Source organism: Dama dama, chromosome 33, assembly GCF_033118175.1.
Source record: "Dama dama isolate Ldn47 chromosome 33, ASM3311817v1, whole genome shotgun sequence".
NCBI lineage: Eukaryota > Metazoa > Chordata > Mammalia > Artiodactyla > Cervidae > Dama > Dama dama.
In genome coordinates this window covers 35,244,861-35,263,624 of record NC_083713.1, presented here as the reverse complement: position 1 = coordinate 35,263,624, position 18,764 = coordinate 35,244,861, and the positions used below count along the sequence as shown (strand labels likewise).

At 37.1% G+C, this 18,764-nt stretch overlaps 1 protein-coding gene across 1 annotated transcript in view; it reads right to left on the bottom strand.

Moving 5' to 3' along the window:
• The window catches only part of FIGN (fidgetin, microtubule severing factor), a 125,357-nt gene extending 115,370 nt beyond the window's left edge, over window positions 1–9,987 (bottom strand). Inside the window, exons 1-2 of the mRNA XM_061135161.1 lie at window positions 9,691–9,987; window positions 8,747–8,916 (exon numbers count right to left, since the gene is read on the bottom strand). Of these exons, the coding sequence (XP_060991144.1) occupies window positions 8,747–8,771 (25 nt within the window). The 5' untranslated portion in view covers window positions 8,772–8,916; window positions 9,691–9,987. The remainder of the gene's footprint in view (window positions 1–8,746; window positions 8,917–9,690) is intronic.
• Between the last annotated feature and the right edge of the window lie 8,777 nt (window positions 9,988–18,764).

Here is an 18,764-nt window from a genome sequence, read left to right as displayed (position 1 = left end):
TGTTTTTCTTTCTAGAGAGACACTACTCAGCCTAAATATCTATTTCTGAAAAACATTTAGTCCTACTATCTTACAATCCATACGTAAATTAGTTGATTAGTTGATTAGCATCCTTAGAATTACATAAAACATATTTTTCTAATTAGGGAATACATCATATACTTAGTACATTTAAAATCTTCCCATAGAAAGAACAAGCACTGTTCATATAGGCATACAAAATTCCTTCTTCTAGTTTGTCAGACAAGGACTCAGGCCATTTGGGATCCCAGTGCCTACCTGTGGGTTGTATTAACGTTCCCCTCAAAAATGCTGCCTAATTGTCTGAATAATTCAAGTGAAAATCTCTCTGTAAAGAACTTTATACCAACACTATAGGAGCAGGATGCCACAGCAAGGGGGTGTGGGGGATTAGATCCACATCTTTTATAAGTTGGGCCTAAAATTGACTCCAGATTTGTGACTCATGAACGGAAAGTCAGTTTTAATACAGATGTGCTCTAAAAAGTAAAAATGGCTATTATTCTTAACAAGTTACATATTGAGTATTATTCTTTAAAAATGACTCATAAAATATCTTTTTAAGTACTTAAAGTCATGATTATGTTCTACTCTTTTACCTCTGCTTGAATGTAATTTTTCATTTTCCAGGAAAGGATACATTTTCCAACTAACCCCGTTAACCTAATTACTCATAAAGAAATACCAAAAGCATTTCTCTGACATCAGTACCTTCACAAAGAAATGGATCTGCACACATTCACAAGAGCATCTTCCATTTAGATAATCAAAACTGTAATTTTTATTTAAAAGATTCTTTTAGATTCATGTAATTTCTGGTAGTAAAATTTATCACAAGCACTCAAAGTGTGCAAATAGGAAGGCTGTCCTATCCATATACTTATTTCTTCATATATTTAAATTCAAAAGTATTACCTGCTAAGCTTTAAAGACTAATAGGACTCTGTTTATTTAATGGCATTTGTCTGATCTTAAATGGGTATTGTAATGAAAATGCCTTCAATATTAAAGAAACCTTTTATCCTACTCAGAATAATTATCTTGTAAAATTAAAATCAGTGAATCATAGCTAATTAAGATTTATAATTTAGCATCATTCAGGTATATGATCTAAGAGAAAGAGTTTATAATCTTAACTTCAATTTGAAATGGAAAGGAAGAGTGACTAGAAAGGAAATAAACAGCTATTTTTGGCATAAGAATGCACTAATATTGCCACATATTTACCCAGATTCCTAGTTTAACCTATTTTAAAGCTAAACATTTAACATGAAAACACAATATACTAAAGGATAGGACTAAGGTGGGAAAAGAAGGTTCCCAAATTAAATTACACTACAGATTTTGTAGATAGGTTATTCAACACAGAATATATGCATTCTGATTCACTACTTATTTAAAAAATTCAGGTTTACAATGCCTCTAATGCAAAAGATTCCTAAACTATGGGGTGACTTTATAATTAAATGGGACACTGTTGTAATAGCTATTTCCAAGCCTCTTTCCATTAAAGTACATGTCAACTGAGACAGTATGCCTTGTTATTACACAGGGCAAAGATTTTTCCTTCTAGAAGGTCTCACATATAGTATTTCTCTCCACCACGTCTAACAAGGCATTCAAAATAAGTTCAGTTTTTTTATTTCTTCAGAAATACCTTTGAAGCCCTCCTCCCCACCCCACAACCAGTCTTGGATTACATAAAAGAATAGTTACTTTTCTGAGCTCTTTGATATTTTTCTTCCTGGCAGAGGCATCTGATGTGGGAAATATCTTTTGAAAATAAATGGTGCAACTTCAAGTGCACTCAGATCCATTACTTGCTGGACATTCCATCGTATCTGAAAAAGCCGGTTGACTTCAAAATTTAGTTTTAGGGATCTCGATATGAGGCTTGATCTCATTGAGAAGTATCTTGGGAAGCAACAGTATAAACATTTAATCTACTCATCAACTTAAGACTGTTCAAACCAATGGGGAAAGGAGTCAAAGATGGTGACTACATTTTTCAGGGGGAAGGGGACTGCTCCTGTTTAAGTTCAAAAATGAAGTTCACAATTTCAATATAACATCCTGCAAAGTTAATATCACTACATGAAAGAGTTACTTTTCATCTTTAACACAGTTTTAACATATGTCACCACATGTTTATACAGCTACAATACCACTTCCTCATGTCAAAACATCAGTATTGCTGCTACTATAACAAGGTAATTATTTTTATGTTTGCCCCTTTTCCCTTACTTAATAAGCTGTGCTTTTATTTCTCAATGGTCAGAATTTTCTATATTTTTAGATAATTTAGAATTCTACATTAAAAATATTTATTTCACTTGTGCTTGAAACTTGGGTGGGGTCGCGGTGGTACAAAGCAACAGAGAAACTCACATGCTCTTATTTCAAATCTTACTGAAATCCTCCCACCCTAAACATTCCGTGCCTGGGGAATACATATTTTAGTGTGTACCTGTCTGCAGACAATTACAAAACAGAACTGCTTTTAAGAATATCTGCACAAAAATTCCAGTGATACATGGGAACACATCAGGCAAAAGGCAACATAAGGGAAAATATTTCAATCACCATTCCATGTATAGAAAGAGCAGAAGATACCTAGTGGTCCATTTTCCCATCAAGGCTCTTAACAGCCACTAGCATTTCGGCAGGGGCACGTGCAATCACTGTGGACTGGTCAGTCACCATGCAAGAAACCCAGTGACTTCCACAAAGTTTGTGGGTAATGAAGGCTGGGCCTGCTTCATTGACCTGTGACCTGGCTAGGCCCACAGGTTCCCCACACAGAAGGGCTCTGCACTTGGTTTAATGTTCTGCTGTTGCTGTCTTGAATTCTTAATAATTTTTGAACAAGGTGCCCCCCATTTCAATTTTGTACCAAGCCAAGAAATTATGTAGCCAGCCCGAGGTGAAGGTGACAATATGTGTTGACGGTAAGGATAATAAATCAGAAGAATTGCAAAAAGTTTACAGCAACACCTAGAAACCCCCGACTTTACATTATACTGCTTTAAAATTATTATTTTGAATGTTACTGTTTCCATGAATAACATTTCCTAAAACCAAAGCATGAAAGGAGAGGTCACTCATTCTCAGATGAGTTTACTGTCCTAAGTATATGGCATTTAATCGATTGTCAGTTGCTTAAAAAGCATAAAATTGACATGAGGTAAATATTAGATGGGGGGGCACAAATATTAGATTTTTGGTGGATAAAGTAAAATTCAGTTTCTGCTCTCCTGCCAGCAATATATTCACAAGTTGCATATATAAACTGCTAGCAGAAATATAAGTTCATAAGTGAGGAACTGAGTAAAAGATATTCTCAACAATAAGATACTGGGGAAAAGAAAACATTTTATAAGTATTTTACATGATGTATTCTACGATAAGAAAATACATTCTGTAAGTTATGCATCACTAGTAACTCACATGAAAATGAGAACAAAACCCTAAGAGGAAGCAAACTTTCCAATCTTACCTAAAAAAAAAATACTTTCTAAGAAAGATTTCCGAACATAAAAGTTACAAATACTTAAGCCAGGTTGCAGGATAAAAAAAGTTTATCCTTGGATCTTCATATAATAAATCATGCATTTCTACTTTCAAGATGTATCCGTTTCAAAAATGATTGGAAGCAGTAATGCTGTAAATGCTTTGTGAAAGTCACAGTAGCTCAAGTACAAGCAACCTCATCCATTTATACATATATTCCACACAAATACATCTGCATTAAAATTCTCCTTTGAATTCACTGCTTCTAATGTACTCTGAAACCACAGCCCACCATATGCAATGTGAAGCATAGTGTCAATATTCAAATAACAAAACAAGTAGATTTGCGGCATAAAGTACATAAATATTATTAACAGAAAGAGCCATATGATATCTCACGCTAGGATGGTTTCTGGTCACCCATCTTTTCTGCCGCCTCAGTCTCTTAACTAAGTCTGTCGTCAACAGGTACAGCGCTGGTATATGTGCGGAGCTGAGGCAGAGCTCCTGAGTAGGCATCTGTGTTGCTGCCCTGAGGAAACTGCACACCCACCTGCTTTTGATTTGCTTCAGACTTATCAGTACAATTTATTTTTACCGTATTCTTACCTACCTTTTATTTCCACTATCTGCATTTCTTGTAGTACATACAACTGCCACTTAAATGATAACATCAAAAATATCAAGAGGTTCAGTAATCAGCAATCATGTCAAAGCATCTAGGCTTGAAATATCTACCATAATTTAAATGAGAAACTTGACAAAAATTCAAGTTTAGGGGAAAAGAATGAAGAAAATTATAAAACCCGACCATGAAAAGCACTTAGAGGCATTTATTGACAGTCTTTCAAAAAGTCTTTCATTTTCAGTAAGTTTTTAAAAAATTAGCTATAATCTGGTGTGTGTGAGAGAGAGAAAGAGTTAATTTAAAGGTGGAATAATTTTTGGACTTGAAGTCTTCCAAGTAGCATCCCAAAATAATTTCTAAGTTTAACTGATTTTAATAAAACAATAACTTTTATATGTCTCCAAAGAAGCAATTATATTAAGTTTTTTCACTGAAAGAAAACAATTACACTGTTTTCTGTGCCATTTGGTTATTCTAGTTTATCAGTGGCCAAAGATAAAAAAGCAAATATGCTGATCAATCACATCTTATCAATCAGGACTACAGGTCAGTATTTCACGCAAATGTCTGCAGAACAATTTCTCCCCATCAAAAATTTACAAATCAATTTAAATTCCTGGTAATTAAAATGATTAGTTCTACAAAAATAAATATACGTTACCAAAGAAGTATGTGAAATTTGTATTCAAGAATATCAAAGGCAAAACAGCATACATTTTTAGCAAACTGAGGTTCTCGGAACAAATTAGAAAGTACAAAACATAAAAGCCTGCAATTGTTTCAAATACACCTAGCAATTCTGCTGATTTTGGACCATTAAAACTGATTACTTAATTAGGCAATCATTCAAGACATCCAAACACTCACAGACAAAAACAGCATAGCCGTCTTTCACCTTGAGATGAAAATGCTGAAAAATGTTGCAGACACTTAAACTTTCAGAATCTGTCTCCATGCATAAACTAAGCAAATCCTAAAATGTGATATTGCAAGACTCAGGCAAAAAATAATATACTTGTAATTATATTACTCATCTATTTTTCAGGTGGCTAATATTTTAAACTATCTTAGAAACATCAAGTTATAATACAGACTGTCTCTAGATTCCTGGAAGTACTGTCCCCTTTCTCCCCCCGGTCATACTCTTGTACTAACTAAAAGTAATTAACAAAAATTTTGCTCTCTTGTATGCCTATCAGAAGTACCTGCCTCCAAAGTTCCTGCCTAACATGAATAAAAACAACAAAAAAGATGTTCTATGTATGGGAAAAAAAAGCACTGGGAAACTCAGTCGCAGCAGTCTTTAACAGAACTGCGGAAAAAAACCTCTATGTTTTCACTCAGAAGGTAGCAGAGACATTTTTAAGAATTTCACTGATTCAGTGCAGCCAAGAAAAATAAAAATATTCTGTTTCCAAAAGATGGTTCCTGAAATAATTCTCAAGAGCCCCGATAAACTGTCTTTTTAGGAGAAGAAAAAAGCAAGTCAACTCACACGTACAGCTTCCAAACAGAAGTCTTACCCTCTTCCAGGAAAACAACAATAAGGTTTTTATTACCCTGCTATGATTCTTTCATTTCAGACATGATTAATTAGCAAGTATTACACTTCCCCAAACTCCCACCACAGTCTAGTTGTTGATAGACCCATATGAAATAGCAAATAGCCACCAGCAGTAAAAGACAAGTATCCAAAAGTCTATTCCAAAGAAGGAACACTTCCATCATTACCTCCAAATATGAAACAGGCTGCTTTTAACAGCTTTCACTAAAAAAAAAATTTTTTTTGAAAGTTGGTCATTTTTTCAATAATACCATTTAAAATTTGAATAATGCATGCAACATATTCAGTATTCAAAGATACATGGCATATTTAATCTGTTACCTACCTATATTTTTAATTTAAGCTGAAATTATGAAAGACTTGTGAGTCCTTGAAATTTATATTGCCAATGATCCACATGCACAGTTAATAAACAATAAAGATGATATGAGCAAGCATGTTTTGGGAAATGATTTTAATAGAAAAAAATTGTTTCTTTCTCCACTAAAAGCTAAGTATGTCACACATGAAATGAAGATGGGAAATAGAAATAAGGACTAATAGAGAAGATGAAGGGAAGAGAGCCACTCTAAAACCTGAAAGCATGAAAACTCTAATTCTCTATATATTGTTCCACAACACTTTCAAAATAATTTCCCCTTTAAAACAATCACTTTCAAAATGTCCATATGAACCAAGAAGCCAGCCAGAACTGACTGTACTATAAATATGTACAATGGTCAATTTAAAAAGGCTGGGGTTTCCTTTTCAACCTTTTCAACTGTTACATCCAAAAACTTCACACACAGTATAATACTAATAAATAGATCTTGTTGGTTCCAGGAAACATTTTTTTTTTTAATCTATCCTGGTCAAAATATCCTTGCTTTTCTTCTGTTGTATTAAATTTAGGATCAAAAACATCAAAGCAGCTTCCACCTCGGACCTAACTTTTAGAGGATCAATGTGACAAGGCAGTCCCTGATAGATGTTTCTCTTGATAAACGACTTGTTCAAAAGAGACATTGTAGCTTTCATTTCCTGACCACAACACACTTTTAATTTGCAACAGCAGAGCTGCCAGAGTGTGAGGACTTGCCCACTTTCCAGCCTTTTAGGTTTGTAGCTCTGGCTCCTTTAGGCCACACATTTGAGACAAACAAAATCTAAAAATAATCAAAGTAATAGAATTACAAAATAGGAACCACTGATGCCACTCTATACATATGTACAAGTGTCTATAGATTACATATAAACTTTTCCTCCGCAGAATTCTAGTATATGATAACAAGCTTCCTGAATGAACATCACTTACACAACGGGCATTTAAACACACAGGGAAATAAATGATGTGACTATTATTTAATAGTAAGCAGAGACGGGGGGCAATTTATACATTTAAATCTGCTGTTAAATGTCATGAATTATATGACTGCCTACCCCAATGTGTTTTTTACATATTACTGTAATAATTATTATTACTACTACCCAGAAATCACATTTAAGTATCAATACGGTGAACAGTCAAACCATCCAATTTCTGCTCTCAGCACATTGTCCGAGCTCCGATTTAAAATTTATAAATGTAATATCCTCCTCATCACAGGCAGCAGCCCAATCTGCTCTGAATATATATTACAGCTTTAACATCACAGAGGGAAATCGCCCATCTGGCAATCCCATTCGCTCCAACAGCTCCGGGGGAAAAAAGCTGTGCTCTTTCCTCCTTAAAACATTTCTCAGGGCAAATTATGTGCATCTAAAATAAACAGTCTTCTTATTGATCGCTTCAAAGTCAACAAGTTCCAAATGCAAAATTCAATCAAACCCTTCCTATCATGTAAGGGCGGCGTGTGTTTAGCTCAACAGTCACCAGAGTCCAACCAGAAGTGCCTGTCGCGCATCGGCTCTTGTAGTTCCTTTCCTTGAATTCACATTGGTGTTATGAGAGAGCAGTAACCACGGCCACATTACAGACCCCTGGCAGCTCTGCCCCACTGCTTTTTCTTTATTTCATACTCTCCCTTTCCTTCTTTCTCTCTTTTCAGGGTGAATGCATGGTGGTGGGGGTATATGTAACAAAAACAAAAAACAAAAAAATATTTTAAAGTGGACATACCCTTTGGTGATGCAAAATACTTTTTAACATCTTTTTGTTGTTTCCTTCTAGTCTTAATTGAATATCACAAAGTATACACACGGTCATAAGAGCTACTGAAAAGACCCTCTCACTCCATTTATCTGACTTTTTTTTTTTTTTTTTTTGGTAAAGAAAGAGAGATTTCAAACAAAGTCAATTTCAGTGCCTGCTTATTTAATTCTGTCACAGGTTAAAAGTAAAAAGCGCTGACAGGCAGACAAGTGAATGGCAAGGAAAAAAATAAAAAATAAAATCCTACCACTATTCTTTAAATGGCAGTAAGGACTTTAAGCAATCAAAATACATTTTTTTATTTTCATGTAAAAGATATCCCTTCACTCACTCACTCTCCCCCCAAAAAAAACCACACTCAGAAGAACTGATTACTCTGCAAAGTGCAATCATCGAGAAAGCAGAGTCAAATTGCATTAATAGATTGAGAAAAAAATTTTCATCCACTTCTGTGTGTGTACATATATATATATATATATATATATTCATTAGCAAGGAGTCTTTCCCCATACTCCTGCCCTCTCCCCTCTCCACCCAGCCCCCTCCCCAAAAAAACCCCATACTGAGTTTAACTAATTTACATACCGTTTGACTTCAGCGGTTACATAGTGCATTACTAGTAACATGCAACTTTGGGATTAGGCTAAAACTGATAAAGGTGGACTCCAGTAATTTATTAATCAAAAACTGAAACATACAAACAAGTGATAGCAAACAGGCATTTTAACATTAAAATATACATATATATATATGTATATATATATATATATATAAAGGAATTATATATCATCAACAGCTGCTCCCCAAGCAGAGTCTCCAATGGTTTTATCATACTATTTAATTTGTCTTTCCGATTTAGATGCAAAGGAAGTAAATTCCAAAACTGACATACCATAAACACTGGTGCTACTGATCATTTCTTGCTGGCAGCACAAAAAGCTGAATTGGATTTCTCACAAGCAGGAATTCCAAAGGTTGCTTTTCATTAAAGTCACTTTTCCTCTCAGCTATCAAATGTCACTGCCTTGAAACGTGGGCCCTTTCGTCAGGTATTCATTTAACCTACATGCATATAATTAAGGGGGAAAGCAACATCAACAAAAAGGGGATCTCAGATCACAGGAGAAGAAAGAAAGGAAAAAAAAGCACATGACCAGGAATGCAAGTCCATGTCAATTTCACTCACTCCCATTGAAACTAACAAGAGCTCCGGGGAGGACGGTAATAGGATCAGTGGATTGTATATACCATTAAATTATACATCTTTCTCTCCCGTTCCTTGCCAACAATACGCCCACCACGCTGTACCCCATCCAAGATGATGTGCTTACATTTTTCTGCAACCGATCTTCTGACATTTTCACGTTCCTCCAGTCACGAGATTGTAATTTAACCTTAACTTTTTGTGTGTGCAAGATTCTTATTTACACTTCTTATTTACTTAGAAGTTAGTTCCCGAAGAAAGTCTAGCCCCACCCTATGGCTCCGCTTTCTTATTTTTTATTTTTGAAGTAAAAAAGAGAGTGATAAGTAAGCCCAATATAGCGGAAAGCGAAATTCTTGCAATCGCGAACTCTTAACCCCACACTATTGTTACAATGATTAAGCAGCAAAAATATGCATTCTAATGTTTCAGAGCTACTTTGTACAGAGAAATTAGACAGCAGGTTGGCGTACAGAATAGAAACGAGTGCAAATTAAGTGTAATGTTTAAAGCACAACTCGAAGATCTCTTTTCATTACGGTCTTGAATGTATTTATATTCTTTAAAAATTAAACAAACAACCACAAAAACAAATTTAAACAGATGGTAGAAAACTACGAAGCTCCTCTTACCTGAACTCGCGGAGCGAAAACCCGATAGCTTAGCGTAGCATCGATCCGATGTGTTTGCTGATGAATGGAAGCTAGGGTTAAGTGAAGGTGCCTATGATTTGAAATCATTCCAAGTTTTTGAAGGGAAGACGGACTGCAGCCTCTGCCATGTTGGAATTTCAAACCCAAAACAGCTGCTTGGAAGGAGCCAGCATGCCAGAGGCTGGGCGCAGGCGCAGAGCGCCGCCGAGCCAAATTCAAATCACTTTCACACTATGAGCCAAAGATCAGTTTTCAAAGGAGAGAGGGAGAAAAGAGACGGAGGCTGCCGTGAGGGAGAGGAGACGGGAGGCAGTGGCGAGAGGCGGGCAGTGGAGAGAGACGGGCAGCGGGAGGACCGAGAGGGAGAGGGAGAGGCGCACGGAGCCCGCGGAGCTGGAGGGGGAGAAAGGGAGGCGGGAGGCGAGCGGAGAGCGAGCTAGAGACGCGCCAGAGATTCATGGGCAGGGAGGGCTCAATGGCCGCGCCGCGCTGGCCGGCCGGCCGCTCGGGTCATGTTACACGGCCGGGGCCGCGGCGGCCGCCCAGCCTCGCCGACGCGCTCGCGCCGCCCGGAGGGGGCCCGGAGGTCATGATTACGCGCGCGGGGACCCGGAGCTCTGCCTGCCCGCACTCTCGGGCGGCCCAGCCTGGGGAGACGGGAGCCGTACCTCCGGAGGGAAGGGGGGGGTGCCTCTCTTTCCCACGCGTGACCAGCCGGCCCTCGCGCTCCCAGCCCTCCTTCCCCGGCTCTGGGGCCCGCCGCCCCTCCCCGCACGCACTCCCGCCCGCCCCAGGCCCTCTTGACAGCTGCCTCGCCGCTTCCCCCGTCCCCACCCCCATGACTCCGCGCTCAGGACGGGACCCGGACCCCCGAGAGCCGGGACCTCACCCTCACTCTCCCTGGGGCTCCCAGCATCAGCCAGAGAATGACTTTATCTGCAAAAAGAGGAGGCAACTTCGGGGGGGAAAAGCCGAATTCACCCAGTTCCCCTCCCCCGCCGCCCTGTGAATAAATAAGATCCGAAGTGGCTAGGTGTGCGGTCCACTCTGCGGTGCTCCGGCTCCCCTCCCTATCTCCCCCAGGCGACTCGGGCTGGGGAACGCAGCGCCCGGGGGCCCCTGGTGCGGGCGGCTGGTGCGCAGGCATAGACGTTAGCCTGCCAAGCTTTCCCAGCCCCCTTCTAGGGAGCAATCTGGGGACCCAAGAGTGGGAAGAGAGTAGGGGCTTTGTGGTGCTGGGAGCTGAAGAAGAATGAAATGTGCAGTTGAATGTGTTGCTGCATCCCAGGGAGCGATGCAGTGCTGATTGTCTGTTGCTGAGATAGCCTTTTGTTCGGAACATAAGGTTTAAGAAACACACACACGTTTTCTGGGGTCTCTTGTTAGATGTAAATGTGCTGCATCCAGACGCTTACTATGCAGGGTAAGCTCAGTTGGTTTACTAATCACCCCGCCCCACCCCCAAACAACCAGGATCATTTGAATGGGAACCTCATTCAGACTTCTAGGCTGCGAGTATTGCCTTCAACCTATTTCATTCTAGACTAGCCAACCATCCAACTGAGATAATAAAGCAAACAATAACATTTGATCATGATGTCTACGAGATAATGTGCCCGGCAAAGTTCCTTAGAAATTGTAATGAGAAAGAGAGTGAGTGGGGTAATAATTTCTCTTCGTTTTCATTAAATATGACTTTAATAGATAAATGGTAAGTTTATACTTTGGCCTGGTGGACATCCGGCCCTCTATATTTCAACTAAGCTAAGAACGAAAGAGGCGAATTAAATATTCGACCGGGAGCCCATCAAGCTGAAAATGTTTCCTTTGAAGGTTGGAAGCGAAAATATACTTTTTAGGACTGACCCTCCTGATAACAAACGGTAGTCACATTTCCCCCACTTCTCTGTTATAGATTTAATAGACTAAATTGCAGCTCTCCAGATGATGAAATGCAGCTTTTAAAATATACCACATATATAGTCCGAAATTAATTTCATTCTCCTTCTGTGATTTTCTTACCTTTAAACAGAGAGCTATTGAATGAATGCATTTAACTAACACAATGAGAAAGAAAAATTATTTTAGTTAAATCTAGGCAGATGACAGAATTTAAAAGACAAAAAAAAAAAAAAAAAAAATCCGATTCAAAATCTTACTAAGTATTTCCAGGGAATGAAATCTGTATTTGGAATAGATTTGACCTTTTTGTGCATTTTTTAAAAAAACAGGCTTCAAGATAAAACAGAAGAACTTTATTCTGATTAACAGAGAATACTGAAGCTCCTTTAGTTATATTTACAAGATAACTTTGAAAATGATATTATGAGAAGTTGGCCATTGGATTTCACCACAAAGAAATAAGTGTAGGAAAGTATCTATGGGTTACTGTTGGATTGAGTACAGATGAATTAAACAACAACTGTGAAGAATTTATAATTTCAGTTATTGCCCATGTGGAGAATGCCGATGACAAGCCCTCTGTGCAATTCAAGCAAAACTGCTCTGTCCTTGTTTGTTAAAAAAAGTTCAAAGCTCATCAACCTTTAACACTAAATTCCTAGTACTGAATTTACAGTTCCTCATGTAAACCAAAACACTGAATAAAACAGAAATAATGGAATCACTACTGAGTAAAAACAATGTATTTTGATGATCAACAAATTCATTTTCAGTATTTAAAGTAAACTAAGCCCTACTTTTAAAAGGGACCAGGAAAAGTGTGGTTAGCAGAAGTTTATTCATAGAGAAGTAGTACTTTTTCCAGTTCTCTTATATATTCATTTGAAATACAGATTATAAAATCTATCATTCACCATACAAATGGGCATAATTAACATTGGAATCAAAGAAATGGAAACTATTCAAAAGATCATTGCTTATATTTACATAGAGTTTTCAAAGTGTTCAAAATTACATATATTCCCAGGGGGGAAAAAGGCTTATGTAATAAAATATTATGGGATTTGCACAACTAATAAAATCCATAGTGGAGTTCATCATCCCACTATTTCTAGGTTTCTTTCTATCTTCTTATGTATGGGGAAAGGCTGCTTTTCTTACACTACATTTTGCAGAGGAATATGAAGCTTTGTTTTTCCAAAGTTTCATTTTTTTTTTTTTTGTAAAATTAACACAATGTTTCATTTTTGTTGTCTTAGTAAAACTATGTGATTCAATTAAATAGCATCTTAATAGTCACTGTATTCTAGCTATATTTTTAAAGTTGTATTCTAAAGTTTCTGGTTATAATTGATACCTATCTCTATACTATATTTTATGAAACTTCTCTTGTGGTAACATGAGAATAAGAAATTGAGTCTTTAAAGAAAGCTGATTGGCTAGTCAAAGAAATAGTTAATTCAATGAAAACCTGGGCTAATTGTTTTTCCCACTGCATTATATACTTTGCTTATCTCTTTCTTTTACTTTTTAAATGTAGAAATGTAGATGAATTTCTAATAGACAGTATATTCTGACTTGGGCTTTTTAAGAAAATCAGAAGAAAAGTAAACATGAAGTATCCCTTTTTCTTTCAGGATTGTGTGTGTCTCTCTGTGTGTGTTTTCCTCTCAAAATCATTCAGAGGGAAAAATTACTTTACTTTTCCCTGTTCTTATTCTCATTACGCATATCAACAACCACAAAGTAAGAAAATAAGCAAGGTGATTCTGAAGGGATTTTACAGATGCCCCTATGTTTGTCTGCACTGGACTAAGGAGAATTTGACCCAGGTTAGACACAGAGGTGTGCTTTACCCACGTGATGGGAAAGGAAAATAAGGGAAAGATGACGGTAGATAGAGTGTAGAGAAGATGAAGGAGAAGAAGGTGACAAGATGCTTTACAGAGGAAAACAAGTTTCTATAATGTATGGTTTATTATGAAATGCTCAACACAATTCAACTTTTAAAACTGCTTTTTAGTTTCAAACTCAAGGACTATTTTAATAGAACATTAAACTAGCAATATCTTCTTCCAAACTATGTTTCAAAAAACATTCCAAGACTTAGTAGCTATTTACAAGACCTACACTTTTTTTTTTCATATTGCTCACAAAATCTGAAGTGTCTTACAATAATGCAAATTACTGACATAGTAATTTTTTAATGTTTCCGTAAAATTGCAGTTTAAGGATCTTCATTTGCACTTCAACTGAGACTACTAAGAAGTTCTTATGCACTATTCCCCTCCTCAAAACAAAAAAAAAAAAGTGAAGACCTTGACCTCATTTTTGTGAAATTACTCAATTTGTTAGAATTACACTTGAATACAGGTACTGTCAAATGGCATTAGAGTGGTCTGTATATCTCTTCTGTGACCTCACCCTTCAGTGGAGAGACAACCGGAAAATCCTGTGATAGGTTCACCAGAGATGTTTTCTTGGTTTTGCAAAAGTGTTTTCTTCTAATAACCTGAGGATTATGGTTTTTTTCATTTACTCTTTAAATAGTGGTACTGTTCACATATTTGCTGCAACTTCTGCCTCTCAACCTCATTTAGGAAAAGTACATACTGAACACTTACTCTGGTTAAAAGCATTGCCCTAAAAATTGCAGAGGATTTAAAAAAAACCGACATTAATATGTCATGGATGTGCCCAGATAAATATAGTTCAAAGTGAATGTTGAACTATAATAAGTGAGTCATAAAGGGGTTCTGTCCAGAAGATATAGGTTCTTTCATGAAGGAGGCGTCAGTTTTCCTGACCTTTGTAGTATCTTTATTTCCCTACACAACAAACTGCTTGTCATTTGCATATACCGTGTCATTTGTCCCCTCTGTGCCTTGCTATTCATTGAGCCCCCTATTTGCCCTCCTCTTCTGTGCACTAACTCCTTGCAGACACTCAGAGCTCTTATCTCCTCCAAGGGAGACTTCCCAGCCTTCCTAGGGGCACTTCAGTATCTTTCCCCTGGGCTCTTTTCAGACACTGTATCTCTTTCTCTCATTATCACATCATTTAAAAAGTATCTCTGTATTTGATCCCTCTGTTGTATTGTAAGCTTCTTGAGGGCAGGCATCATTGTAATTTCCATCTTTGTTTCCTTTTTTCCTCCCCAGTGCTTAAAATAGTGACAATAAACATTTAGTGAGTAAATTGATTGAGGAAATTAACTAGTTGAGGTGTTGAGGAAACAGGGATTCACAAACGCAGCAAGGAACAAAACTATGTGGTCCTTTGCAGGAAACAGCATCTGATCTAGTTTGTTTGAGCCCTTGCTTTGTACAGACACAAAGCAGGAAATAAAGATGAGGATGAGAATGGGGGGTGCATTATGGAGGAATTTCATTCAGTCTTTGGATGAGAGGTTTGCATTGCAGTAGGTAAGTAACAGGAAGCTCTCATTGGTTTTTAAGCAGGAGATTTATGAGGTCTGAGACCTGCTTTAAGAAGATATAGCTAATAGAACTGGAAACAGGGGGACGGGCTGGGAAGTTATTGCAATGGACTATCATTTTCTGGTCCCTCAAACTGTCAATCCTTCCTGTAGCGTTCAGTGATATGCTTCCTTGCCTTCTTTATAGATGGTCTATCTGTATTGATTGCTCAATACTGTACGTTCATTTTGTAATATTACAAAATGTCAGTGTGTTTAAAGGCATTCATTTAATGTCAAAGATATAAAAAGGTACAATACATTGGAATGGAATGTTTTTCTTCCTCAACCTGAACATAGTCTTTCTTCTCATTATTTCACTTCCCTCTCCCCACCATCACCACTGCCACTTTACAATTAGTTCCACTCAGCCTGTGCTTTAGCTTAGCAGGTATTTCATTTTCAAGGGAAGTAATGCCTGAAGATAAGAAAAGTTCCTCCCTGGAGTATGTTTGAGCAAGCAAAATAAGCAAAGTGAATTTGGTTTTTATATACTGGATAAAAATATAGATGCACATTTCCTTCATTTAAAGTATATTAAAGTTTCCTAAACAGGATTTTTAATTCACTTAAAACAGCATTAGGTTAGGTGGGCTGTTGGTGCTTTGAATTAATGTGCAAGCTGTTAATCTCCATAGACCTGGATTTAAAATTAGACAAAGCAATAATTAGTTTGGCACCATCATTTGACTACCCAGAGGGTAATAATGTAGGTCATAAAATACTACAGTCTGGCACAAGTTTTTTTGTACAAAACAAGGATCTGGTATTAGGTGGTGTGAAAAAAAAAAAAAAAAGATTGTCACTGGGAAGTATAATGGCTGAGCTTTTGATGTGTGTTCCACTATTCCTAAAGAGACCTAAATTCAGCAATTCTCATCAGGTTTTCCTATTTAAAGTGAGTCTTTCCCTTCTAAGTGATACAAAGAAATCTTCCTACCTTCCCTCAGTAGCTGGTGTTCCCTGCCCTCTCCACCCCCATAATGTTTCCACACAGCATTTGTGCATTTAGTCATAGAATTAAGATTTTAATTTACACTACACCTTTATTTAGCTGTAGTTTCTCCTCCCATCAGTTTGCCATTTTGTTAAATTATAAAAATGGCATACTGTAAACATTTTTTAAAATATAAAAGTGTTGCATTCAAGGAAGTGCTTACCATATATACCTTGATTTGTTTTCATGGCAAATGACTACTGGCAATATCAATAATTCAAGAACAGAGACAATGAAAATACAGAAGAATTGCATTTGGATACTTCTTCCTGTCAATCATCTTTGCCAGATTCCTATTTGAACATTCAGAAAATGAGGAAGACATCAGATTAGCCTTAAGTATAAGTAATAGTTTTCTGTTTCCTTACACTGCTCACCCCAACTAAGCTTTTAAAGCACAGGTATCTTGGGTGTCTCTGTCTAGCTTAATATTTAAAGCTATGGAAATAATGTTTTAATATTGCATTGAAAATATATTTCATACAATATAGATGTACAGACTTTATATTTTACATAAAGCAATATGCATGCACCTGTGTGTATCTATGGAGAGTCTTCAATGTATTAGATGAGGATATTCACAAATCATTTAAGTTGAGCTTTTCAAGTGATGTGAGCTACTGATACAAACTTGCTAATGATAATTATAGAACTGATGCTGATTTAGTCATTTCAAAAAAGCCACGGAGGCATAATTAGTGTCTGAATGGCCTCAATATTGCATTATTAGGAGGCTAGGGTGAAACTTGAAATGAGAACATCAAGGCTGATAACAGAAAAGAAAACATGAAATACATACATAATTCATTCTGAGATATTATAAAGGTTTGTAACCAGAAACAATAATTTGCAGAAAGCATCTCATGTACTAGAGCCAACTGCAATCATTTGGTCAACCTGTTAAAAAGATCAAATAGTATATTCTTAGCTATTCTCAGTGGTGTCTTTGTAATAAAGTAGCAGCAAACAGACACTGTTTGCTTCTGGTCACTTTTAAAGAATGTTCAGTTTATCAGTAGGGACTTTAATCTCAACCTTAATAGAGTACAAAAGCAGCCTTGTTCCTGGGCTTCTCTCCTTAAGGCCACAAGCCATGTGCATGTTTTTTTTTTTTTTCAATTCAAAAGAAGAAAAATAAAATTCTTCTCAGAACACTAAACACTGTTATTTTTTTTTCAAGCAGTAATTTTCATTCACCTTTCCCTTTTTCATACTTCTCTTCTCCGTCTCCTTCTTGCTAATACACAAATGCTCCACCATACTTCACAGTCATCACTGGAGTGAGGACAGGAAGATACCTACAAAGTATCCCCTGCCTTGGACCCCTGCCAGGCCAACCATTATCAGAGGACCTAGTGTGCTGGTTGACTAGGGCATTATAACTCGAAAGTCCCCTTTTGGTACTGTCTCCTATTAGGGGACAAAAGATATGAATAGCTCTCAAACCCTGTAAAACATAGACACAAACTACAATCTTAGTCATTCTTTTAGCATAGGTACATAAGTAATCAGACAACAGCATCTTTAAATATAAACTATATGCTATCTCAAATACTTGCTTCCAATGTGGTTTTCACTGTTATTATTAGTTTCCAAAAATGACAAGTTTGGGTTATAGTGCATAGGAGAAATCTAGGGTGTAGTTTGTTACTTATCATGCATGCATGCATGCTTAGTTGCTCAGTCAAGTCCAACTCTTTGTGACCCCATGGAATGTAGCCCGCCAGGCTCCTCTGTCCATGGAATTCTCCAGACAAGAATACTGGAGTGGGTAGTCATGCCCTCCTCCAGGAGATTTTTCCAACCCAGGCATCGAACCTGCATCTGCTGCTTTGCAGGCAGAACCTTTACTGTCTGGGCTGTGAGGGAAGTGCCACTTATCATGAATAAGTATAAGTAATGTCTTCTGTTTTCTAAAGAGGCATCATACTTACAGAACAATCAGATTTTCAACTATCTGAATGAAGAGAGGGTGAAGAGAACCATAAGTAACTAGGATGTTAGTTACAGAAATGGTAAGAATACATGCTTGGATACAGGTTGGGGTATTATGTGAATCAAATACGGTGAATAAGACTAGACTATATTTTGGTCCCCCAACTACTGCAGCCAATCAATTTAATAAAAACAATAAAGTTGATTTATTTACTAAGGCTCTCCACCATTCTTTATAATATCAGGAATTTCATTTGTACCATGGTTGTTATGAGTGGGGCCCCCAGAAGTTGTTGCACTGCACAACTGAAGTGTTTGCATATTACAACCTGTATATAAACAACAAGTAGAGTCTAATTTACTTGTCATACTTTCTATCGTAGTGGTATGGATACAAGTCAGTTTTTTAATTATCTAGTTTATATCTTTATTTTAAGAACCTGCTTTTCCTAAGTTTCAGTGGCTCATAGTGCAGGTAAAAGGCCATCCTTTCAAAACTGATCAGGAACCTGGGATGTGGAAACTATTATTATGAACATTAGTTAAAATATTTAAATACTTTTGGGTTTAGGCAAATAATAGAGATATTGATTAGCTAAATATAATAGTAACATGAATGAAAGCATTTAAATATTAACTTTCTTAAAGAATTTAAGGTAAAAAAGTCTGTGGTTTGGCACATAGGAGACACTCAGCTGTCAAATGATTGAATGAAGGAATGGAGCTAAATCCATTTAAGGA